The 22,403-nt window shown below is 77.1% G+C and overlaps 3 protein-coding genes across 8 annotated transcripts; 2 read left to right on the top strand and 1 right to left on the bottom strand.

Moving 5' to 3' along the window:
* Positions 1–25: 25 nt before the first annotated feature.
* On the top strand, positions 26–14,158 carry ZBTB7B (zinc finger and BTB domain containing 7B). 6 transcript variants are annotated; one of them, XM_064498855.1, is made up of 3 exons: positions 26–129; positions 11,124–12,127; positions 12,592–14,158. In XM_064498855.1, the coding sequence occupies exons 2-3, from the start codon at positions 11,133–11,135 to the stop codon at positions 13,016–13,018; spliced, it is 1,422 nt and encodes a 473-aa protein (XP_064354925.1). In that variant the 5' UTR covers positions 26–129; positions 11,124–11,132; the 3' UTR covers positions 13,019–14,158. The 6 variants fall into 6 exon arrangements, with proteins under 6 accessions (XP_064354925.1, XP_064354920.1, XP_064354923.1 ...); XM_064498850.1 differs by lacking the exon at positions 26–129 and adding an exon at positions 2,042–2,248; XM_064498853.1 differs by lacking the exon at positions 26–129 and adding an exon at positions 2,184–2,265.
* A 78-nt stretch (positions 14,159–14,236) lies between these two features.
* On the bottom strand, positions 14,237–18,192 carry DCST2 (DC-STAMP domain containing 2). Its single transcript, XM_064498799.1, has 15 exons — positions 17,724–18,192; positions 17,451–17,621; positions 17,168–17,269; positions 16,825–17,019; positions 16,630–16,695; positions 16,332–16,545; positions 16,099–16,256; positions 15,859–16,023; positions 15,608–15,775; positions 15,438–15,538; positions 15,236–15,366; positions 15,032–15,147; positions 14,861–14,954; positions 14,478–14,744; positions 14,237–14,399 (listed from the first exon to the last, which is right to left on the bottom strand). Exons 1-15 carry the CDS (start codon positions 18,190–18,192, stop codon positions 14,237–14,239), a joined length of 2,580 nt encoding a protein of 859 aa, XP_064354869.1.
* DCST1 (DC-STAMP domain containing 1) lies at positions 18,191–22,094 on the top strand. The gene is made up of 15 exons (XM_064498797.1): positions 18,191–18,491; positions 18,566–18,640; positions 18,706–18,834; positions 18,911–19,050; positions 19,128–19,305; positions 19,639–19,782; positions 19,988–20,109; positions 20,213–20,370; positions 20,501–20,600; positions 20,677–20,772; positions 20,867–20,993; positions 21,098–21,214; positions 21,373–21,515; positions 21,609–21,722; positions 21,849–22,094. The coding sequence occupies exons 1-15, from the start codon at positions 18,191–18,193 to the stop codon at positions 22,092–22,094; spliced, it is 2,190 nt and encodes a 729-aa protein (XP_064354867.1).
* Positions 22,095–22,403: the final 309 nt, after the last annotated feature.

Raw genomic sequence — 22,403 nt, 5'->3', positions numbered from 1 at the left:
ACCGGCAGTGCCCTCTGCAGGCGGCCGCCGCCGGGCCGCGATGACCGCCCGGTCCTTCCTGCCACGCTGCCGGACCGGCTTGGACGGGCCCGGCGGCTCCCCGGCTCCGCCCGGCCCCGCGGGCAGGAGGTGAGTGCGGGCCGCGCCGTCGGGGCCGGCGGGCGGCGGGGCGGCGGGGCGGCGGGCAGGGGGCGGTGCCGCGGGCACCGGGGGCGCAGCCGCGGGCGCGGGGCGCCGAATAGCGCCGCGGCTGAAGCAGCGCCGGGTCCGTCGCCGCCCGGTGCCGGGACCCCGCAGCCCGCCGGGGAGCGGCGCGGCCTCGCCCGCCTCCCCCGGGGCGCGGGGGGGCTGCGCCGGGCCGGCGGCCGCGCCGGCGGCTCCTTCCCCGCCCGCCGGTCCCTCCCCGAAGCCGTTTCCCCGGCGGGGTCTATAAATAGGCGGCGGCGGGTGCGATGCCGGGGCCCGGCGCAGGGGCTGCGGACCCGCAGCCCGGTCCGGCCCGGTCCGGGAGCGCCGGGCCCCGCCGGGGCGCCGGGAAGCGGAAGCCGGCGGCGCCGTGGGCGGCTGGTTTCGGGCCGGTGGGCGGCCGCGCTGAGGCCGGGTGCGAGTCAGCGCCGCGGGCCTGGGAACCGGTTTCGGCGGCAGCGCCTCGGAGGGGATTTTCTGCGGATTTCCCCCTTCGCCGCCGCCCCCGCGCCGGCCCCCCGGGCCGGGCACCCCCGGGGGGAGCAGGGGCGGGTGGATGGAGGGATGGATGGAGGTTGTGGATGGAGGTGACAGGTGTGAGGGTATGGATGGACGGAGGTGAGGAAGGTGGACGGATGGATGGAGGTGGGATGGATGGGTGGAGGTGAGGCGGATGGGGGTGAGCTGTCCGGCTGGATGAGGAAGATGGATGGATGGATGGAGATGAGCTGGCTGGAGATGCAGAAGGCGGACGGATGGAGGGACGGGGGTGAGGTGGATGGGGAAACGGAGTTGCTGGATCGAGGGCTGGGGCTCGGCTAAGTGGCAGCGCGGATGGACGGGGCGGGTGAGCCGCTGCGGCCGGAGGGACGGACGGAGGCAGTGAAAGTGCGGGAGCGGCGGCGGGGCGGGCGCAGCGGGCGGGAGGCGGCGCGGCGGCCGGAGGAGGTGGGGCCGGGCCGGGCCGGGCCGGGCCGGGCCGGGCCGGGCGGCGGCGGGCGCCCCCCCGGGGGCGCAGGAGCGGGGGGGGGGGCGGCCCCGGCGCTGGAGCGGTGCCCCCCGGCGCGGCCCGCGCCCCCCCCTCCCCGCTGACATAACGTCTGCGCAGGGCGGCTGTTTGCCTTGGCAGCCCCGGCGGCGGCTCACACTTTCCACCAGCGCCGGGCAGCGGCCGCGGCCGCGGCTCTGACTCAGGAGCGCGGCGGGGGGGCCGCGGCCGCGGCCGGGGTGAGGCGAGGTGAGCGCCGCGCCGCCGCCTCCCCGGAGCCGCTGGTGGCCAAACAGGTTGTGCGGGGCCCCCGCCCAGGCACCTGCGCAGGGGCCGCGCCGGGGGCCGCCCCGCCCGGCCCCGAGGGCCGCCGGGGCTGCGGGGCCCGGGGGCGCTGCCCCGCCGCAGCCGCGGGGCCCCGGCGGGCGGGGCCGGCGCGGAAGCCAGGCGCCCTGGCCGCCTGCCCGGCCTCCCCGCGGGCTGCAGCCCCGGCCCGGCCCTCCCGGTGCCCGGTTCCCCCCCCCGCCGGTGCCCGCTCGACGCCGGGCCCCTCCCCGCGCGGCGGAGCGGGGCGGGGCCGGGAGCGCGGCGCGGCGGGCGGAGCGCGCTGGGCAGCGGGGCGCGGCGGCCGGGCTGGGCTCGCTCCCTCCCTCCCTCCCTGCCCGCGGCGGGCGGCGGGGCGGCCCCGGGGCCGGTCCGAGCGGGGCCCCGTTAATCATCCTTCCCAGCTGCGCCTCCTTCCTGCGCCTCTGACTCAGCTCTTCCTCCCCCCGCTCCCCCGGGCCGGCCCCGGCCCCGCTGCCGGCGCCCCCCGCGCCCCGGGGGGGCCCCCGCCCGCCCCAGGGGTGTGTCCGGGGGGGTGAGGGGCGGCGCCCCCCGCCAATGGGAGGCCGGCGATGCGGCGCGCGGCCCAATGAGCGCGGCGGGGGGGCGGGCGCTTCCTGGCGGCGGCGGCGGCGGGGGGCGGCGCGGGCGGGGCGGCGGCGGCAGGTGAAGGCGGAGGGCGGGGCGGCGCCCGGGACCGGCCCGCGCCGGGGCGCGGCGGCGGCGGCGGCAGCTGGGCGGGGCGCGCAGGTGAGCGCGGCGCGCAGGTGAGCGGCGGCGGCGGCGCGGGCGGGCGGGCGGACGGACGGAGCGCGCGGACCGACGGGTCGCACCGAGGCACCGACCGACACCGGCCCCGGCGCGGCGCCCGCCTGCAGCCCGGCCCCGGTGAGTGGCGCGGGGCGCCCGGCGGCGGCGGCTCCGGCTCCGCTCGCCGCGGAGGCACCGCCGCAGGTGCGCGGGCAGGTGCGGCCGGCGCGGGGCTGCCGGCGGCCCGGGAGGCGCTCCCCGCCGCTGGCCGTGCCCGCTCGCTGCCCGGCGCGGCGCGGCGCAGGGCCGGCGGACGTGGACACGTCGGCGGGCAGGGTGCCAGGCGGGGGGGCGGCCCGGGCCGGGCACGGGCAGGGCGGACGGGGCGCGGGCGCGGCAGCCCCGGCGGGGAGCGGCTCCCGGCGGCCGGGGGGGGTGCGGGGCGCCGGTGGCGAAGGCCGGTTCCTGCTCCCGCCGGGCGCCGCTGGCGGTGGCGGCCCCGCGGCGGTCCGTGCGCGGGGAACTCGGCGGGGCGGCCCCGGTAGCGGGCCACTGGCCCGGCCCGGCTGGCTGCTGCTGCCGGGGTGCTCCCGGGCCACGTCCCCGGTGGGGAGGGGAGGGGAGGGCGCTGTCACGGCGCCGATGCCGCCCGGGAGCCCCCGGGGGCCAAGGCTGGGCGCGGGAGAGCAGCGGGTGCCCCCGGCCCCCTTCCCGTGGCCTGCTAGGGCCCTGCCCGGGCCTGGCGGGCTGGCAGCCAGCCGCGGCGCCTGCACTCCCTGCGGGCACGGGGCACTGCTGCCCGGAGCTGCCTGCGCCCGGCAAGGCTCCCGCTCGCCCGGCCCTGGTCGGGTCTGGGGAGGGGGAGCGGGAGCGTCCCGGCCCCGCTGCCCACTGGGGCCCGGGCGCTCGGCGGCGCCCGCCGGGCGCTGGGGCTGCTGGACTCTGCCCCGCGCGCACCCAGCCCTGCCGTAATTGTTCCCACCCGGGCTGGCTGCCCCCGGCCTGGTGTTTGTCCAGGGGGCGGGGTGCGGTATTTACCGTCCCGACGCCGGCCGCCCCGACCAGCGCCAGACGCGCGCCGCTGTCTTGGGCTGAGGTTGCCCTTGACCTGGGGCCGCGGGGCCGGGCTCGCCGTGGGACGCCCGGGCTCCCTCCCAGCGGCGAGGCCGGCGGCCCGGGTGCTCCCGTCCCCTTGGGACTCGGTGCGGGGGGTGAGTGTCTCCGTGCCTCGGTTTCCCCCACCACCACCTGTGTGCGGTGGGGCTGGCCCGGCGGGCTGCCCGCTGGTGGGGGCCGGCTGGGCCCCCCGTGCCGCCGGGGCAGGGCGGCAGCGGGCGCGAGGCCGCGCAGGGGCGCCGAGGGAGGGGCTCAGCTCAGGAACTTGAACTCGGTGCCCGGAGAAGGGGAAGCTGTGGGGCTGGGGGAGGGGTGCGGGGTGGGGGGCAGCAGGCACCGGGACACAGCGCCCGTGCGGTGGCTGGGGGCCCGGTGCGTGCCGCGGGGCTCGCTGGGCTGGGGGCGCCCCGCGGGGCGGGGGAGGCACGGGCTGGGGGCGGCTGCGCGTGGCCCTGCCGGCGGCTGGGCCGAGGGAGCCTCCGCGGCCGCTCGTGCGGGGCCGGGCCGGGTGGCCCCCCCTCGCCGGTAGCGCCGCGGTGCCGAGCCGGAGGCTCTGCGAGTGCAGCCCTGCCAGCTGGTGCTCTGCACCCTCCGTGCACACGTGGCACCGCGCGAGGGCCCCGCGCCTGGAGGGGCGGGCGGCGGCGCAGCTGGGGGCACAGGGCCCGAGCGGGGCCAGCCCAGCCCAGCCCAGCGCGCCGGCCCTCGAGGGGCGGCTGCTGCCCCGCGCCGCAGCAGGAACTTCTCCTTCGGGGCGGGCGGTGGATGATGAAACCGCAGAGAAATCTCTCCTGGCAGCGCTCGGGCTGCTCGCGGGAGCCCCCGGGAGCGCGCGCTCCCCCTGCGCCGTGGCCTTTCCATGGTAACCCCTCCGCGGGAGCCGGCGGGGTGCCGGCGAGGCGGGCAGGGCCCAGTGCTGCTCTCCGCGCCCTCCCGGGCCCCGTGCTCGCGTCCCCGACATGCCCCGGGAGCCGCGTGTCCACGCCCCGGGGCAGCCGCGGGCCCCGCGAGGGGCCGGGCTGAGACCCGTCGAACTCGCTCCGTGCCGGGGAGGTGACGCTCGGGTGGCCGCGCAGGCGCTGGGGGAGGCGGCCGTGCCCGGTGCCTGGGCCGTCGCCTGCCCTCCAGCTGCGGCCGGTGACCTTCAGTGCGCGAGGAGGGCCCGGCCGCGCCGTGCAGCCCCTCAGCGTGTCCGGCCGGCAGCCCCGGGCACCACTGGCCCCGCGGCCCCGGGAGCCGCTGGCGCGACGCGGCCGGGCTGTGGGCGGGCGGGGGGACTGAGCTGTGGCGAGGGAAAATGAAAGCAGGTGATGCGGAAGGAGAAGTAGGTCAGGCGAGCGCTGGCCTCTCCCGGCAGGCTCGGCTGTGCTGCATGCTCGGCTCTGCCCGCGGCTCCGCGCCGGGCCCCATGGGCAGCGGCCGGAGGGGGCGGTGAGTAGGGGGCCGTGGCGGGGTCCCCGGCGGGGCGGGGTGTGGGGCCGGCCGCTGTGGTGCCGGCGGGTCCCCGGCGCGGGGGCAGCCCAGGTCGGCGGTGCCGGGGTGGCTCGGCCGGGCTGCTCTGCGGCGAGGGTGGTGGGAGGATGCTCGGGTCCCGGCCGGCACCAGGGGAGAGGAGGGGGATTCCCGTGGGCATGGGACTGCGCGGGGAAGGGATGCCGGGCATCCTGCCGCCCCGTCGGGCTCCTGCCGCTGCCGGGCTGGGCAGGCTCGGGGGGGCCGCATGCTGTGGCCCGGGTCGCCCCGGCTCTGCTCCGTGCCGGGAGCCGGGCGAGGGCCTGCTCGGCGGAGAGGGGCCAGGGGTGCCGCGTGCGGGGCGGCCGCGTAGGGCTCCGTGGGCTCGGGGGGATTAGAGGCGCCCGCCCCTCCCGGCCTCGGCAGGATCATCCGTGGGCAGCGGGGAGCCGGCAAGCAGCTGCCGTGGGGGCGGAAGCCGGGCTATTTCGGTGGGCGGGGAGGGGGGGCCACGGGCTGTCCTTGCCGGGTGACCCCCGTGGGGACCAGCGCCGGGCCCCATCCTGCGCCGGCTCCCTGGCACTGATGGGCTCCGTTCCTGGGGATGCTCTGAGGTCCCACGGGCCCCCCCAAGGCCACGCAGTGCAGTGGGGCCTGGGGGTCTGGCCAGCCTCCGCGGGGCTCCTGGGACCGTCTGCGTGCAGCGGGGAGCCGAGCCGCCTGGCGTCGCCCACCCGAGGGCTGGCGAGCGGGGCCGAACGCCGGGAGCCCGGCTGGCCTGGTTGGACCCTCGTCCTGCTCTGCCCCGGCGGCCGGGCTCGGCCTCCCGGAGTGCCCCCCACGGCTCCTGCCAGGCCGGGAGCCGGGGGGCCGGAGCGTGGTGGCACGCGCGCACGGGCTGTGCCCCGGCGGGGGGGCTCGCCCTGCTCCCGGGGTGATCAAACGTAGGGTTTGCTGTTGACCGTTTCCTTCCTTTTTCCCCCCACCAAGCTCCGTTTCAGCAACCCCTTCCTTCCTTCCTGCTGCCGCTCCCGCTCCGTGCGGCCCCCCGGCAGGGCACAACCAGGGACAGCAGCCCCCGCGGCCGCCCGCCTGCCCGGTGCCCCGCCAAGGCCGCAGCCCTGTGCCGCGGCTGCCCCTGCGTCCCGGGGGACACCCGTGCTGGATGCGGCCGTCCTGCCCGCGGGACGGCGACTGGCACCGTGCGGAGCCCGTGGAGCCCGGCCGGCCGGGATGCTCGTGGGGACGGGTCCCGTCCTGGCCGTGCTGCCTGCAGGGTCCCGCGGCGCCTGGTCAAGGGCAGGACGGAGCGCGGAGCGGGACGGACCTGGGTCGGCGCCACGGCCTCCCCGGTGCCCGGGACACCCGGGCTCCTCGGCCGGCTCCCGCGGGGGCCAGGGCGCCCTCCGTCCCCCCGGCCGGGGAAGAGGCGCAGCTTGCGGCTGGCTCTGGCGACGGCGCGTGGGAGGTTGCAACACCCCCAGGGTGGGGGGACGTGGTGACTCACCCCAGCGGGGCCTGGCCACCAGCGGGAACCCTGAGTCAGGGCTGCGTGCCCATGCTGTGCCCCTCCCTGCCCGCCTCGCCCACCTTATCTCCCGCCCTTGGCACCTGGCACACCTGGGCTGGGGGGGCTGGCGCCGTTCCCCTCCTTTATGGGGAGCAAAGGGCAGGCGTGGGGCTGGCGGGCAGGTGCCACGCGCCTTCCTCCCGCGGCTGTGCCCACCGCCGGGGCGGCCCGCGTCAGGCGTCCTAGGGTGTCACACCGCGGCGGGAGCATGGCCCCCGGTGCTGCTGCAGCGGCTGCAAGGTGCTGCCGCCCTTGTCCGCCCCGTCCGCGGCGGGGAGGCCGGCCTGCACCCTGCGTCGTGGCGGGGCCGGTGCACGGCTGGAGCCTTCCCCGGTGCAGCGGGACCTGCGCGGGCCCACGTGTCCCGCGGCGGGTGCGATGCCAGTGCTGCGCTGCTGCCCCCCGCGGCACCCTCCTGCCCGCCCCTGTGGTCGGGCTCTTGCACAACGCGCCCGGCTCTTTCCGCGAGCGTTGCTGGGGCCCGCGGCCCCCTCCCTGCCCGGCTGGGGTGGCCGCCCGGGCCCCGCGCTCTTCCCCTTTCTGCCCTCGCCGGCGTGGCCCCGCACGGTTCCCGCTGTGGGCGGCCGGGGCGGATGCCGGGTGCCGCCGGCGGGGCGTGGGGCGCGCTCCCCGGGCTCCTAATTGCCGCTTAGCCGGGGACGCGGAGCGGGTAATCACGGGGGGGTTGCGAGAACCTCGAAGCTCCCTGGAGCAGGGGGTCCCCGGGGCGGCGGCGGGCTGCGGGGCTCTGCCGGGGACGGAGCAGGACATGCAGGGCTGGGGGGCGGCTCCGGAGCAGGCCATGGCACACCGAGCCCGGCCCGGCTCGGCCACGGCCGGCACCCAGCGCCCTGCCCCGGGGCGCCACGGGCCCGCCGGACGCGGGGGCCACACGGGTGGTGGGGAGGGAATGCCCGCGGCGCAGGGCCCCCGGCCAGGCCGCGCGTCGGGCCCCGGTGCTGGGAATTTCCTCGAGCGGGAGGGGGCCGGGGCTGCCCCCCCGGCACCGGTTCCGGTCGGCGCCCCGCGCCGTGGCGCCGGCTGCACAAGAGTTAATGCCGTGTGTGTTCTGGGAAGCGGGGCTGGGAGGTGCGTGACCCGGGGTGTGGGCGTCAACTCCTTTTGAGGTGGGATCCGCGCCGAAGCGCAGCGGGGAGCGGGGCCAAGTTCGCACAGCGCCCTGCCTTCCCCTCGCCGCCGTGCGCGGGCCGCGGAGCCAGTGCCGAGCCACGCGGGGACACGCGCCAGGTGAGCGGGGAGGGCTCGCGCACGGCCCCGCGCCGCGATGCCGTCGTCGCCCCGGCCCGCGCCGGGTATCACCCTCGCTGCCGCCGGGACGGGACAGGCGGTACCCGGACCCGGGGCTGCGCCCGCCGGGTGATGCCGGCGCCCGCCGGTGATGCTACTCCCCGCGGCAGGTGATGGGCGCTGCGCTGGGGCACCCGGTCCCGGCCCCCTGTCGCCTGCCGAGCCCGGCCTCGAGCCCCGGGACAGTGCCGGGCGGCCTGGCCGCAGGACCTGGCTGGCACCGGGGTAGCGGGAGGTGCCCGGGCGTCACCACGGCCCCAGGAGTGGGGTGGGCCGGTGGGGCCGCTGCCCCATGGGTGCCGGCTGTGGCGGGCCGGCTCCCCCTCGCCGCCGGGCGGGTGGGTTCTGTTTACCCTCTTTTTCTCTTCAAACCATTTCCTTTCTCGTGTGCTCGCTGTTTGCTTCCCCTGTCGAAGAGTGGGGCTGCTCCCCCACCCTGCGTCCGGGGTGCTCCCCCCCGGGGCCCTGCCGCAGCGGGACCCCCGGCACCGCAGCGGGACCCCCGGCGCCCCCCGGGCATGTGCCGGCTCCCGCTCCAGGGCTGCGCACTGCCCACCCGGCTCGGGCGCGGGGCCGCTGCTCGCGCTGCTCTCACCTTCCCGGGTGACTCATTCTCCCCGGCGCGGCTGTGAAGTCCCTCGAGAGCGCCGGTGCCTCGCGGGAGCCGCGGGTGCTGCGGGGGCCGTGGGGCGCCGTGGGGGCCCATCCCACCCCGGCCGGGGGTCCCGGTGCTGGCATGGCGCCCGGTCCGGGCAGGCGGCGCGGTTATGTCAGCGGCCGGCCGCGGCGGCGGCTCCGGCATGTCGGTGCGCCCCGGCGCCTCGCGTGGTTCCCATGGGCGCCGCGGCCCAGCTGGGGGGGCTGCCAGCCCCGGCCCCCCACGGCGCCCGGCCCCCGGGAAGCGGCGCCGGGCGTCACCCCCCTTCCCCGGCCGCAGAGGGCGAAACCGGCCCAGCCGCAGGCGTTGACGTAACCGAGAAAGCGCGGCGGGGGCCACCGCGGGGTCGGCCCCCACCCGGCGACGCGGGGCCGGCAATGGGGGTCCCGGCGCGGTCCTGCCCCGGGGCCACACCGTGGGGCTGGGGGAGGCGGCGGCGCCCTCGCACCTGCCCCCCCCCCGTTTCCTTATCGCGCTGCGATCGCCTCAATGGCGGCACCCGCTCAGCATGTGACGGCTCCCGGGGGGAGGATGCGCAGGGGGCGGGGGTGTCGGGGAAGCGGCGGCAACGGGCGGTTGGGTGCGATGGAAAATCCCCCTCCTGCAGCCTCCTCGCCCCCGCCCTGCCCCGGCGCAGGGCGCTCCCTCCGCAGACATCCGGCCCCGCGCTCCCGGGGGTCCCGGGTGCCATCGCCCCGCGCTCGGCACCGCACCGGGAGCAGGGCAGCGGCAGCGCATCCCGCGCCGGCGGCGGGGACCGGAGCGGCGCCTCCTCCGAGCCCTGCTGCGGGCGGGCGCCGGGGCCTCGAGCATCCCCGAGGCGGGAGCCGCCGTCGCCTGGTGCCGGCCCCGCCGCTGCACGCAGGAAGAGCCGCTGGCGCGCGCCGTGCCCGGATGTCCCGCGGGGCTGGGGTGTCTGTGCCGCGGGGCCTGCTGCCGCCGGGGTTTTGCCGGGGAGGGCTGCGCCCTGCAGCGCGGCGGGGCGATGGAGGCAGCAGAGCGGCCGCCCCGGCTCGTCCCCGCGGTGCTCCCCGGCGGGAGGAGCCGCAGCCGCGGTGCTGCTCGCGGCCGGTGCCCGGTGCTGCCGCGACGCGCAGGGCGGCGGGCGCAGCGAGCCGCCCCGGTGCCCCCCGAGCCCCCGCGCAGGGCGCTCGCCTCCCCTAATCCTCCCCCCTGCTGCTAATCCGGCCTAATCTCATCGGGGGCTGTCGCTGCCTGTTGGCTCCCGGGGGCCTGATGGCTTAATCGGCCCTAATCCGCTCGCCCCTGCCCCGCGCCCGGCCTTGCCCCGGCGGGGACCCAGGCGTCCGGGGGGCGGGCGGAGGTCCCCCGGCGGCGCCGCGTCCCGGGCGGTCGGCACTGCCCGGCTCCCAGTTTCGGGGGCGGCTGCCGCCTGCCCTGCCGGTCGGGCCTGCTCGGCAGCGGCTGGGGCGGCTCCGCAGCCGGTTGCTCCGGGGCCGTTCCCAGCCGCCTGCCGAGGCAGCCCCAGCTGGCGGGCGCCCAAGCGCAGGGAGCGGCCGGCGCGGGGATGGGCCCCTGTGCCGGGGGCCGCCGGCCGCGCCGCCCCTCCGCGGGCAAGAGGGGGCACGTCCCCCGCTGCCGGGGCGGCACGGCGCGGCTTGGCACGGTCCGGCCCGGCGGGGACGGGCCCCGCGCTGTCCGGCACTGTCCCTTGCAGCTCGGCGCGCTCTGGCTCGGCACGGCACGGGGCAGCACCAAGCTCGGCGCCGAGCCCGTGGTGCAGCGGTGCTGCGCTTGCAACCGTGCATGCCCGGGCTGCAGCCCCCAGCGGCCCCCCCCCGCCACCGGGCAGCCGGGGTAGCGCCGGGCCGGGCTCGGGCGCCGGGGGCTCGGGCGGGGACGGGGCTCCCCCAGGCCTGCCCGGGGGGGACGGGCCGCGGCGAGCCGGGCGCAGCCTGCCCCGGCGGTGCTGCCGGCCCAGGAGGCCTCGGTGCCGGGTTTATGGCTCGTTTGACGCAAAGCGCTGCCAGCCGCAGCGTGGGAAAGGCCCTGCTCGCGCAGGCAGGGCTCGGCTGGGCGCGGAGCGGCCCCGGGCTGGGGCAAAGGGGGGAGGGAGGGGGCCGGGCCCCCAGCGGGAGCGGGGGCAGGATCCGGCGCTCGCGCTGATCCTAATCTGCCGCGGCAGGAAGCGCGGCCTGCGTTCCCAGCCCGGCTGGGCTCCGCGGGGCGGCCCCGGCCCTCGGGGCCCTCTTCCCGGCACTCGCCGCCCGCCCACCCGCGCTCCCGGGACGCGGCGCCGGGAGCCGCGGCTCCGGCCGCGGGGGGCGGCGGGGGGGTCGGAAGCGCCGCGCCCGGGCGCGCTTCAAAAGCCCCGCGCCGAGATTTCCCCCTTTGCTGCGGTCGCGCCGGGGGGGGCCGCGCGGCTGGGTGCCGCGGGGGAGGAAGCGCCGGCGCCCGCCGCGGGGCCCCCCCGCAGCAAATCTCGGCGCGGGGGGCGCCGGCACCTCCGCAGGGCGCCAGCTGCTGCACTGGGGCATGGTGGTGGTGGCGGGGCCGCGGGAGCATCCCGCGGGAACCCGGGGAGGGATGCTGCGCCCGGGCACCCCAGGGCTGCAGGAGCATCCCGCGGGAACCTGGGGAGGGATGCAGTGCCCCGGGGCTGCGGGAGATTCCTGCGGCAACCCTGGCAGGGATGCTGCGCCCGGGCGCCCCGGGGCCGCAGCAGCACGCTCCTCGTCGGGGTGTGGGGGGTCCTGGTCCCCTGGCCTCGCAGCAGCGCCATGGGTGACCGGCGCCGGTGGTTCCCGCAGGTGAGGACCATGGCGAGCCCGGAGGACGACCTCATCGGCATCCCCTTCCCCGAGCACAGCAGTGAGCTGCTGAGCAGCCTCAACGAGCAGCGGCAGCTGGGGGTGCTCTGCGACGTGACCATCAAGACGCAGGGGCTGGAGTACCGCACGCACCGCGCCGTGCTGGCCGCCTGCAGCCGCTACTTCAAGAAGCTGTTCGCGGGGCCGGGGCCCGGGCAGGAGGTCTGCGAGCTGGACTTCGTGGGGCCCGAGGCGCTGGGCGCGCTGCTGGAGTTCGCCTACACGGCCACGCTCACCATCAGCAGCGCCAACATGGGCGAGGTGCTGCAGGCCGCCCGGCTGCTGGAGATCCCCTGCGTCATCGCCGCCTGCGTGGAGATCCTGCAGGGCAGCGGGCTGGAGGCGCCCGGCCCCGACGCCGGCGACCGTGAGCGCGCCCGCCGCTACCTGGAGGCCTTCGCCGCCCTGCCCGAGGGCACCGCCGCCGCCCCGCCGCCCGCCCGCCCCATCGCCCGCCGCAGCAAGAAGACCCGCAAGTTCCTGCAGGCGCGCGGCGCCCGCCTCAACCACCGTGCCGAGGAGCCCCCCTCCGCCGAGGCGGGCGGCAGCCCCCCGCCGGCCCCCCGGCCGCCCTCGCCCCCGCCGCCCGAGGGGCTGCCGCCCGCCTACGAGGGCTACGAGGCGCCCGAGGAGGAGGAGGAGCTGCCCCCGCACGCCTTCCCCTTCCCCTACCAGCCGCCCCTGTCACCCGAGGAGGCCGCCTCCGACGAGGACGCCATCGACCCCCACCTCATGGCCTACCTGAGCTCGCTGCACCACGAGTCGCTGGCGCCCGGGCTGGATACGCCCGACAAGCTGGTGCGCAAGCGCCGCTCGCAGATGCCGCAGGAGTGCCCCGTGTGCCACAAGGTCATCCACGGCGCCGGCAAGCTCCCCCGCCACATGCGCACGCACACGGGCGAGAAGCCCTTCGCCTGCGAGGTCTGCGGCGTGCGCTTCACGCGGTGAGTGCCCGGCCCCGCGCCGGCGTCCCCCCCCGGCCCGAGCTCGGGGCGCCCTGCCCGGGGTGCCGGTGCTCCCCCGGTGCAGCCCTGCCTGGTGCACCCCTGTCCCGTGGTCCTGGGGGTCCTGGGGCTGCTCCCCCCCGTGCAGCCCTGCCTGGTGCACCCCTGTCCCGTGGTCCTGGGGGTCCTGGGGCTGCTCCCCCCCATGCAGCCCTGCCTGGTGCACCCCTGTCCCGTGGTCCTGGGGGTCCTGGGGCTGCTCCCCCCCGTGCAGCCCTGCCTGGTTCACCCCTGTCTCACAGTCCCGGGGGTTTAGGGCTGCCCCCCCGGTGCAGCTCTGCCTGGTGCACCCCTGTCCCGTGGTCCTGGGGGTTTAGGGCTGCCCCCCCGGTGCCATGCAGTGCCCCGTGCCCACCGTCCCGGCTCGGGGTGCCGGGTGCCCCGCTGACGGGTGTCTCCCCCAGGAACGACAAGCTGAAGATCCACATGCGCAAGCACACGGGCGAGCGGCCCTACTCGTGCCAGCACTGCAGCGCCCGCTTCCTGCACAGCTACGACCTGAAGAACCACATGCACCTGCACACGGGCGCCCGGCCCTACGAGTGCTACCTCTGCCACAAGGCCTTCGCCAAGGACGACCACCTCCAGCGGCACCTCAAGGGCCAGAACTGCCTGGAGGTGCGGACGCGCCGCCGCCGCCGCGACGAGCCGCCGCCGCCGCCCACCGGGCCGCCGGGGCTCGACCTGTCCAACGGGCGGCTCGAGGGGCTGCGCCTCTCCCTGGCCCGCTACTGGGGCCCGGGGCAGCCCGACGACGAGGAGGAGGAGGCCGAGGCCGAGGCCGAGGATGGGCCGCAGCCGGACGGCGCCGTGCCCGTGGAGACGGCGTAGAGCCGCCTGGGGCCGCCCCGTCGGGGGGCACCGCCAGGACGCCTGGGCCCGCCGGGACGCCTGGGCCCCGCGGGCACGCTGCCCCGCCGCGCCTCCCGACGGGTTTCTGTTCCTGTTTTTCCCGTCACGGTTTGTTCTGAATTATGCAAAGGGGGAAACTCCCCCCTGGCGGATTTGCACAAAGGGGCGGGGGGGCCCCGCCGCCCCCCCCCGGGCCCCCCCGGACCCCGCCGCCGCGGGCAACCGGCACCCCCTCGGGGCCGCCCCCGCGGGGCCCCGGCCCCGGCCCCGGCCCCGGCCCCGGCCCCGGTCCCGGCCCGGGGCGCCCCCTGGCGGCCCCGCCCCGCCCCCCGCGGCGCAGCCGGGCCGGCCCCGCGCCCGCCCCGTCGGGGAGGCGGCTCGGGGGCGGCGGGGGCGCCCCGGGCTGTACATAGCTTGTCCCGGTCCCGGCCCCCGGCCCCGTGTCCCCGGGGCGGCGGTCGCGGCGCCCGGCTCCCTCCCCGGCCCCGCAGGCTCCCGCCCGCCCCCGCGAGCAGCCCCCTCCCCGGCGAGCCCCCTCGCCCCTGCACTCCCGGCTGCTTTCTCTGGTTGCACTATTTCGGGTGAGCCCCCCCGGGCGGGGGGCGCGGGGCTGCCCCCGCCCCGCGGGCTTCCCCCCGGCAGACCTCCCCGGGCGCCCAGCCCCGTGGGTTGCCCCCTCTGCCCTTTGCACACCCCCCCGGCCCGGCCGGGGGGGCAGGGGACCGGCACTATTTGCCTAAAGTAAGAGTTTATCTATATTTAAGAAGATGATGTAATATATTCCCCCCCGCCCCGGCCCCCCCGCTGCTGCCCGCCGGCGCTGCCTGGCCTCTGCGCGTCTGTCCCTTGCCATGGGGTGACGGGAGGGTGATGGGGACGGGGGGGGGGTGGCTCCTGTCGTGGCTTTAAAGTGCCTTACGGTGAACTTGAAATCTCGGCTACTTGAACCTCTCTGTTGTAGAAACCAAACGAATAATCCGCGGGCGGCCGCGCCCCCCGCGCTCCCAGGTTGTGTTTTTTGGTTCGTTTTTCGTTTTGTTTTGTTCCATTCCGTTTTGTTTGTTCGTTTGTTTGTTTTTTTAAACGAAAGCTGCTTGATAATAAACGGAGAAGCAGGGACCCCCCGGGCGCGCTGTGTCCGCGGCGAGGCGGGGGGCCGGGGCCGCCGGCCGGGGCGGCGGGATGCGCGCGGGCGCGTTACTCGCCACCCCCCCCCAGCCGCCGGCGCGCCGGCTCCGGCTCCGGCTCCGGCAGCGTCCCCGCGGGGCGGCCCGCTCCCTCGCTGGGCGGCCGCTCCACCGTCACCTCCTCCAGCTCGCTCGCGCTGCCCTCGGGCTGCTCCTGGTAGCCGAAGTCCAGGCTGGCGGGGCAGAGCGGCGTCACGGCCCCACCAGCACTGGCACCGCCACCGCCACCGCCACCGGCACCGCCGCCTCACCTGGAGCCCGAGCTGTCCTCGCTGGCGTCCCCACAGCTCTGCCCGCTGCCCCCGTCGCTGTCCCCGCTCGCCTCCTCCTGCAGCCCGGCCTGCAGCCGCGCCGCCAGCGTCGGGGGCAGCCGCCGGCCCCCGCCGCCGCCCCGCAGCAGCCGCCGCAGGCACCGCCGCAGCAGCCGGCCCTGCTCCCGGCGCGGGGCCCCCGGCTGCCGCCGCAGTGCCCGCAGCGCCCCCAGCCACAGCCCCGCCGCCTCCTCGTCGCTGGAGTCCCTGCGGCACGCGGTGGGCGCCTGCGGCACGGCCGGGGCTCCCACGGAGCGGTGCCGCCCGCCTGCAGCACCGTGCCCACGCGCCCTGCCGTGCCCGCCTCCCGCCGCGCCGCTCACCGCTCCTCGTCGCCCGCGTCCCGCTGGCTCAGCGGGGCCATGCAGACGGAGCAGGCCTCGCCCAGCTCCCGGTAGCACTCGCGGCAGTAGAGCCCTGGCGGCGGGGGGCCGTGAGCGGCGCGGGGCGGCCGGCCCCCCGCCACCGCCACCGTCGTCACCGTCATCGCCTACCTCTGCAGCCGGGCGTGCTGCACGCCACGCACGCCCGCTCGCCCGCCGTCCCGCAGGCCAGGCAGCACCGCTGGCGCGCGCCCAGGAGCCGAGCCAGCCGGGCGCAGCCAGGCAGCCTGCGGCGGCAAGTGGCCGGGCTGCAGGGCCGCACCACCGCGGGCCCCCCGGCTCCGCACCCGCCACCCCGCACGCCCGGCCGCTTACCTGGCGGCGAGGATGAGGAGCGGCGTGGGGTGCCCGCCGTCGGCCGCCCGCCGCCGCGCGGCCCGGTGCAGGGCGCGCACCAGGCCGGTGCGCCGCGCCAGGATGCTGTTGTACAGGAAGCACGTGCGCTCCTGCGTGGAGCCGGGGCGGGCGTCAGCGGCGGCGGCGGCGGCAGCACCGGCCGCCCCGCCGGGGGTCTCACCTGCTCGCGGCACGGGTAGTAGGCGGCGCACACCGCCCGCCGCAGGCGGCCCACGTAGCTGCCGAAGGCGGCGATGAAGAGGCAGACGCCGTAGAGGATCCCTGTGGGGAGGCGGCGGGTCAGGCGGCGCCGGCCCCGGGGTGGCCCCACGCCCCCGGCCCCTCGGTCACCCATGGTGAGGTAGGTGCGGTAGTCGGGCTCCACGGGCTGCAGGCGGCACCGCTGCGACAGCACCGAGATGTTGCCCTGCTGCAGCGCGTCAAAGGCCGACACCAGGTCGCGGAAGATCTCGCTGGCGTAGCCCGTGCCATTCACGCTGACGCCCAGCCCTGCCGGGGCTGTGGGCCGGCCGTCAGCGCCAGGGCGGAGCGGGCGGCGGGCGGGCAGGGGCCCTGCGGCGGCCCCCCGCATCCCGGCTCACCCCGGGCCACCACCTCCCCCCGGAGCTGGTGCCGGACCAGGTCGAGCAGCCAGAAGACGCTGTAGTCGGCCAGGATGAGGCCGAGCCCCAGCACCACGTGCCGCAGCACGGCCGCCAGCTCCAGCCCGTAGCGCCGGCGCTCCTGCCGCGAGAACCACAGCCCGTCTGGGCGGTGGGCGGTGAGGCCGGGCTGCGGCAGCCCCCCTGCCGCCCCCCCCACCCCGCGCCGGCGGCGCTCACCGGGGCGGACGTAGCGGCCGCTCTCCTGGGCTCGCAGCGGCAGCACCGTGGGCTTGCCCTGTGCCGCCCGGCGCACGTCCAGCTCCACGAAGCGCCGTGTGATGTAGACGTTGTCGAAGGTGTCGTCCCGCAGGTACCGGTGGCGGTACCGCAGCGCCCTGGGGGGGGGGGGGGGGCTGGGTGCTGGCACGCCGGGCGCACGTCCCCGCTGCCCCGCGCCGCAGACCACTCACTGCAGGTACATGTAGAGGATGACGCAGGAGGAGAAGTGGGCGAAGAGGCCCAGGACCTGGCGAGTGGGCTCCAGGCAGGCGCGCACGCCCTCCATGATGTCCAGGGCCACCTCGCCCAGGGTCTTGCTGGAGTTGAGGCTCACGTCGAAGCGGTGCACGGCTGAGATGTTGAACTCGAACTCGCGGCGGACGCGGTCCAGCGCGCTGCTGAGGGCTGCGGGCAGACGGTGGGGCAGAGCGGCGCCGGGGGCGGGGAGCCGGGGCAGCCCCCGACCCGCCTGCGGACCGGGACACTCACGGACGGCGATCTGCCTCCTGAGGAAGGACTGGACATACTGGGGGATGACGCAGAAGAGGAGGATAACTGCGGAGGGGGGTCTCCGTCAGCGCGGGGCTGCGTGCCGTGGGGCACGGCGTCCCCCTCGTCCCCGCGTGCCCCACGCCGGGAGGGAGAGCCCCGCTCAGCCGAGGGCTCCGGCCCCGGCGCACGCACTGTTGGCCAGGCCGCAGAGCGGCTTGAAGGCGACGACGACGTAACAGAGGAAGTAGAGGAAGGGGATGGCGCGCTCGCAGTTGTCCTTGGCCTTGCTGAAGATGTCCAGGCAGCGGCGGTACGGCGTGCCCAGCTCCCGGTTGCACAGCGTGCCCACGCTTGCCAGCCAGATCCACACGTTTCGCAGGGCTCGGGCTGCAGCAGGGACGAGGGCAGGGGTTTGGGGCAGGGACAGGGCGATGGGGATGTGGGCAGGGGTTTGGGGGCAGGGATGGACCGAAAGCAGCGTGGGGTGCTGGCACGGGGGGGGAGGCAGGGGACCGGCTCGGCAGTCCCCACTCACCCACGTGGCTCACGGAGTCCATGATGGAGTGGAAGAACTTGCGGACGCGGTCGCCCACCACCTTGGCTTTCTGCGCGATGTCCTTGATCTTGGCCAGCACGTCTGCGGAGGGGGGTCCCTTTGCCGCGCCGCGGGCGGCAGGGGCAGCCCGGGGCTGGCGCAGAGTGATGCCCTGTCTCCCTCCTCCCGGACCCGGCGGCTCCCCGTGGCCCCGATGCGTGCAGCCCCCCGGCCGGGACCCCCTCCCTGCCACCTGCCCTGGTGCCCCCTCGCCCCGTCTCACTCAGCAGCGGCTCGCGGGCACGCTGCAGCCGCTCGGCCGTCTGGTTGAGGGCGAGCTCAGCCCCGCACGATATGGACTCGGCGGCCCGGGAGAAGTTGTGCAGGATGTTGGTGCAGGGCCCCTGCGTGGCCATGCCCAGCGCCAGCAGCAGCAGCAGCGTCTTGCCCTCCCCTGCGGGACAGCGGGGGCCGGGGGTGGACGGGGCTCCGCCGGCAGCGGGGCGGGCGGCAGCCGTCCCTGCTGGGCGGCTGGCGCAGGGGGACGGGCGCTTACTGGTGAAGGCGTGCGGCAGCGCGAGCAGCACCGTGACGCGCACCTTGACGGAGAAGGCCATGCCCAGCCCCAGCGCGGCGCCCAGGCTGACGGTGGTCACCAGGCAGTACCAGACATTGTGGCTCTGGGCCAGCAGGACCAGGGCCCCGTACAGGCCGGCCAGGGCCATGCCCAGCATGAAGCCGGCGGTGCTGCGGGCCGCTTCCCGAGCTTGGCTCTCCTCCTCCAGCCAGGCGTGCTGCCGGAGCCACTGGCCCCAGGCCCGCGGCGACAGGCTCTTCCCCCAGCCCCGGAGGGCTCTGCCCAGCCCCGGCACCGGCACCATGCCGGCCGCAGCGCGGGCAGCGCGCCTCTGAGCCCCCTCGCCCAGCCGGGCACGGGTGCCAGGATGCTCCAGGCGGAACCGCCACGGCCGGGTCACAATGGGCAGGTTCCGTGCCGGCGGCGGTGCCACGGGCGCAGGAGCCATGGAGCCACAGGCGGGCACAGAGCGGGAGCCCCCGGCCGCGACAGAGGCGCCCAGGAGGCAGAAACCCCCCAACACGAGTGAGATCCCCCCCCTCGCGCCAGGGTCCCAGCCGGGGCCCAGCGGGGCGGCCCGTGGGCACCGGGAGGGCGACGGACCGGCCTCTCCCCCACCAGCCCTGCGGCACCTGGCAGCCCGGTTGCTGCCGGCCTCGTGCAGCCAGTTCCTCTGGAGCCCGCCGGACCAGCACCGCGGCAGCAAGCTGCTCCTGAGCACCGGCGCCGGGACCCTCCTCGGCCTTGGTGAGCACCCCCGGCGCTGGCCGCGGCGAGGTGGCCGGTGGCGCTGGGGGCTCAGGCACGCGGGGGTGTTTCAGGGCTCTGCCAGCTCCTCGTCGTGCCCATGGAGGTCACGGAGACGCGCAAGGTGCAGCTCATGTGCGGGCTGGCAGGTGAGGCCGGGGCTGGGGGGGCTGGGGGGGCACTGCGGGATGCCAGCAGCTCCCCGCTCCCGCAGGAGCCACCGCCCTGGGCTGGGCCACGTCGCCGCGCTTCCGCTGCGCCAGCCTGCTCGTGGCCCCCAAGTTCGTGGGCAAGGAGGGCCGGGTCTACGTGCTCTCCTATGCCCTCGCCGCCATCTACGATGGTAAGGCCCCCCCGCCCACCGCCCCTGCGGGGTCCCGGCCCGCGGGACAGGGCTGAGCCGGCGCTGCGCGTGCCAGGGCCCGTGGCCAACGTGCGGCACAACCTGGACGAGGTGATCCGCTCGGTGGGCTGCGTCACAGAGATGCAGGTCAACCACAGCCGCCAGCTCTGGCAGGTGTCGACGGCCCCGCTGCGCGCCGTGATGGAGGACATGGTGGTGAGGCTGCGGGGCCGGGGCGGGCTGGCCGCGGGGCGGCCCGGGGGGCTGCGCTGAGCCGGCCGCCCCCTCCCCAGCGGAGCGGGCGGACGCTCAACGCCGAGATGCAGAACATCTCGCGGGCCTTCGTGGGGCTCAACGAGGAGGTGGCCAGCGAGGCAGGCTACGACCTGCGCCAGGGCCGGAGCGCGGCCCCCCCGCAAGCCCTCAGCACCCAGAAGCTGTACGAGATGAAGACCAAACTGCGCTGCAAATGTGAGCGGGGAACGGCCGGGCTGCAGCAGCGGCAGTGCACGGGAGGGATGGTGCATGCGACGGGTGATGCACGGGAGGGATGGTGCACGCGACGGGTGATGCACGGGAGGGATGGTGCACGTGACAGGTGGTGCATGGGAGGGATGGTGCACGCGACGGGTGATGCACGGGAGGGATGGTGCACGTGACAGGTGATGCACGGGAGGGATGGTGCACACCCTGTGCATTGCCGCAGTCCTGTGCAAGCCCTCGTGCCTGGCATGAGCAGGCTGCAGGATGGGGCAGCTGCACGGGGAGCTGCACGCTCCGACCTGAGGGTCCTCGACCTCCCAGATGTGATCGACTTGGCCATGCAGCGGTGCCGGGACTGGTTCAGCATGAAGCACCAGGCCTGCATGGAGCACGTCGTTGTACCCCTCATCAGCCACCTCCTCTGCCTGCCCATGAAGTTCAAGTTCCTCTGCCACATCGTCAAGGGTGGGTCACATGCGGGGCCCCAGGGCGGCCGTGGGGCCCAGGAGCCCAAGCCCTGTGCCCCCGCGGTGCCGCAGCCCTGGCTCGGACCGGCCCAAGGCGGAGGTCCCCAGAGCTCCCGCGGCCCCAGGACGGCGGCTGTGCTGAGATGGGACAGTGCCCGGGGGTCCCAGCTCCCTCCGGCACGCTCCCCTCCCTGGCCCCACAGTCATGCACACCTGGTGCCGGGAAAAGATCCCCGTGGAGGGCAACTTTGGGAAGATGTACGACATGGTGAATGGATCCATCAACAACCTCAGCCAGGACTTCAGTGCCCAGCTGGTCTTCCAGGTGGGTGCCCGTCCCATCCTGTCCCGTCCCATCCTGTCCCCCCAGGGCCACGCGCCTGGGCAGGGGCGGGGGCTGCCCGGTGCCCACGGCCGCGCTGCCCCAGGAGGAGCACCGCGACATGCTGCTCGGCGCCAATGTCTCACGGGAGCAGCTCGTGGAGGAGGTGGCCACGCACGTGCAGCAGCACAGTGCCCAGCTGGGCAGGGCCGTCTCCTTCTTCCGCCTGCTGCTCTCCTTCACCTTCCTCCTCGTCTTCATCTCGTGAGTGCGGGCCGGGCTCGTGGGGCCGGGGAGGGCTGGGTGGGAGCTGCACCGGCTGCAGGGCACAGAGCCTGGCAGCAGCACGGGAGGGCGGGGGGATGCACCCCACCCCAACAGCCTCTCTTCCAAGGGCCTTCTCCTACACCAAGCGCTACAACGAGGACATCTCCTTCGACAACGTCTACATCACCACCTACTTCCGCCAAATTGACGCCCGCCGCAGGAAGCAGGTGAGGAGGAAGAGGGTGCAGAAGGCGGCCCGGGTCCCCGGGGGGCTGCACTGAGCCGCCTGCTCCCCCCGCCCAGAACAAGCGGACACTGCTGCCGCTGCGCCGGGCAGAACTCTCCGCCGTGATCTTCCCCAGCCGCGTGGCCGTGCAGCCGCCCGAGCTGCAGAGCATGGTGAGAGCGGAGGCGGGCACTGCCGGGCTCCCTGCGGGGCTGGGCACGGGTCAGGGGCTCGGGGGGACACTGCCACGGAGCCCCGTCCCCGCAGGCGGTGGAGCTGCTGGAGTGCATCCCGCCCCTGCTGTTCCTGCTCCTCGCCTGGGGGCTGGACCGCGTGCTCTTCGCCATGCTCACCATCATCCGGCAGCACTCCTTCGTGCAGTACTCCTTCCGCAGTGAGCACCTGGCCCCACAGCAGCGCCGGGGGCAGCCCCCCATCGCCCGCCTGGCCAGAGCCCAGCCCCGCCGTGGGGCTGCCCCACGCGTGCTCTTCCCGCAGGCAGCCACCACCTGGAGGTGCGGGTTATGGGCACGTCGCTGATGGCCCGGCTCCTGCGGAGCACCATTGGGGCCCTGAACACGTCCTCCCACGTCGAGCTGCAGTCGTCCAACTTCGGTGAGCCCCTCCGGGCTGCCGGCAGGGCTCGTCCCCGGCACGGGGCGCCTGGCCGCCCCTGCCGAAAAAAAGGCTGGGAGGGGGGTTCCTCCCGCCCTGCCGCAGACAGCCGTGCCCCGTGGGCCAGGGGCGCTGAGTGCCTCTGCCCACGTCCCCAGCCTGCCTGCCGCAGCCCCGGGGCATGACGACCGACGGCTACCTGGCCAGCGGCCTGCCCCTGGGCGCGCTGGCGCTGCTCTGCCTGGCCCAGGTCTACACGTACCGCCTGCGCCGCGTCGTCGCCGCCTTCTACTTCCCCAAGGTGAGCCGCCCCGCCGCCCCGCTGCCCCCGCACCAGCCCCGCGGCTGGTTCCCGGACCACGCCGGCAGCCCCTGACGGCTGCACCCGGTGCAGCGGGAGAAGACGCGCGTGCTCTTCCTCTACAACAAGCTGCTACGCCAGCGGCAGTGCTTTGTCGAGCTGCAGCGGCGGCGCGTGGCCCGGCGGGCACGCCAGCACCAGGCCCTGGTGAGCGGGGACGCCTGCACGGTGCCCCGGCCGCTGGGCCCCCATCTGGGGAGAGCGGTCCAGCCCGGCCGGGGGGTCTGTCCCCATGGGGCAGCCCCAGTGCCCCCGGCCCTGTCCCCGCTGCAGGGGACATCGCTGCTGGAGTGGTGCTGCCGGCGCTGGCCGCGTCTGCGCCGGTTCCTGCGCCGGCGCTGCGTGGTGTGCGGGGAGCCCGAGACGCCGCGGAGCCGGCTCTGCCCAGCGCCCGCCTGCAGCTCCATGTACTGCGGGCCGTGCTGGAGGGACGTGGGAGGCGCGTGCCTGGCCTGCGCCCCCGGGGACCGCGGCGTCTCCGAGGAGAGCAGCGAGGAGCACACGGCGTATGCGGACTGAGCACCGCGCGCTGCGCAATAAAGGCTGCTGCCTTGGGTGCACGAGGCGGGAAGGCGATGGGCAGCTGTGCACGGGGCGGGAAGGCGGGGGGCCGCTGTGCACGGGGTGGCGAAGGCGGGGGTCTCAGGTCACCGCGTGGCAAAGACGGGGGTCTTGGATACACTGGACAGCAAAACCCGGGGGTCCGGGGTGCACCAGGAGGTGAAGGCGGAGGTCTGGGCTGCGCCGGGCAGCAGAAGCGGGGTCCCGGCTGCGCTGGATGGCGAAGGGGGGGTCTCCGGTGCACGCCAGGCAGCAGAGGCGGGGGTC

The sequence above is a fragment of the Dromaius novaehollandiae genome, chromosome 29 (assembly GCF_036370855.1).
Source record: "Dromaius novaehollandiae isolate bDroNov1 chromosome 29, bDroNov1.hap1, whole genome shotgun sequence".
NCBI classification, from domain to species: Eukaryota; Metazoa; Chordata; class Aves; order Casuariiformes; family Dromaiidae; genus Dromaius; species Dromaius novaehollandiae.
Note: the sequence above shows the minus strand (reverse complement) of the source record. Positions and strands in the feature narration are given on the sequence as shown.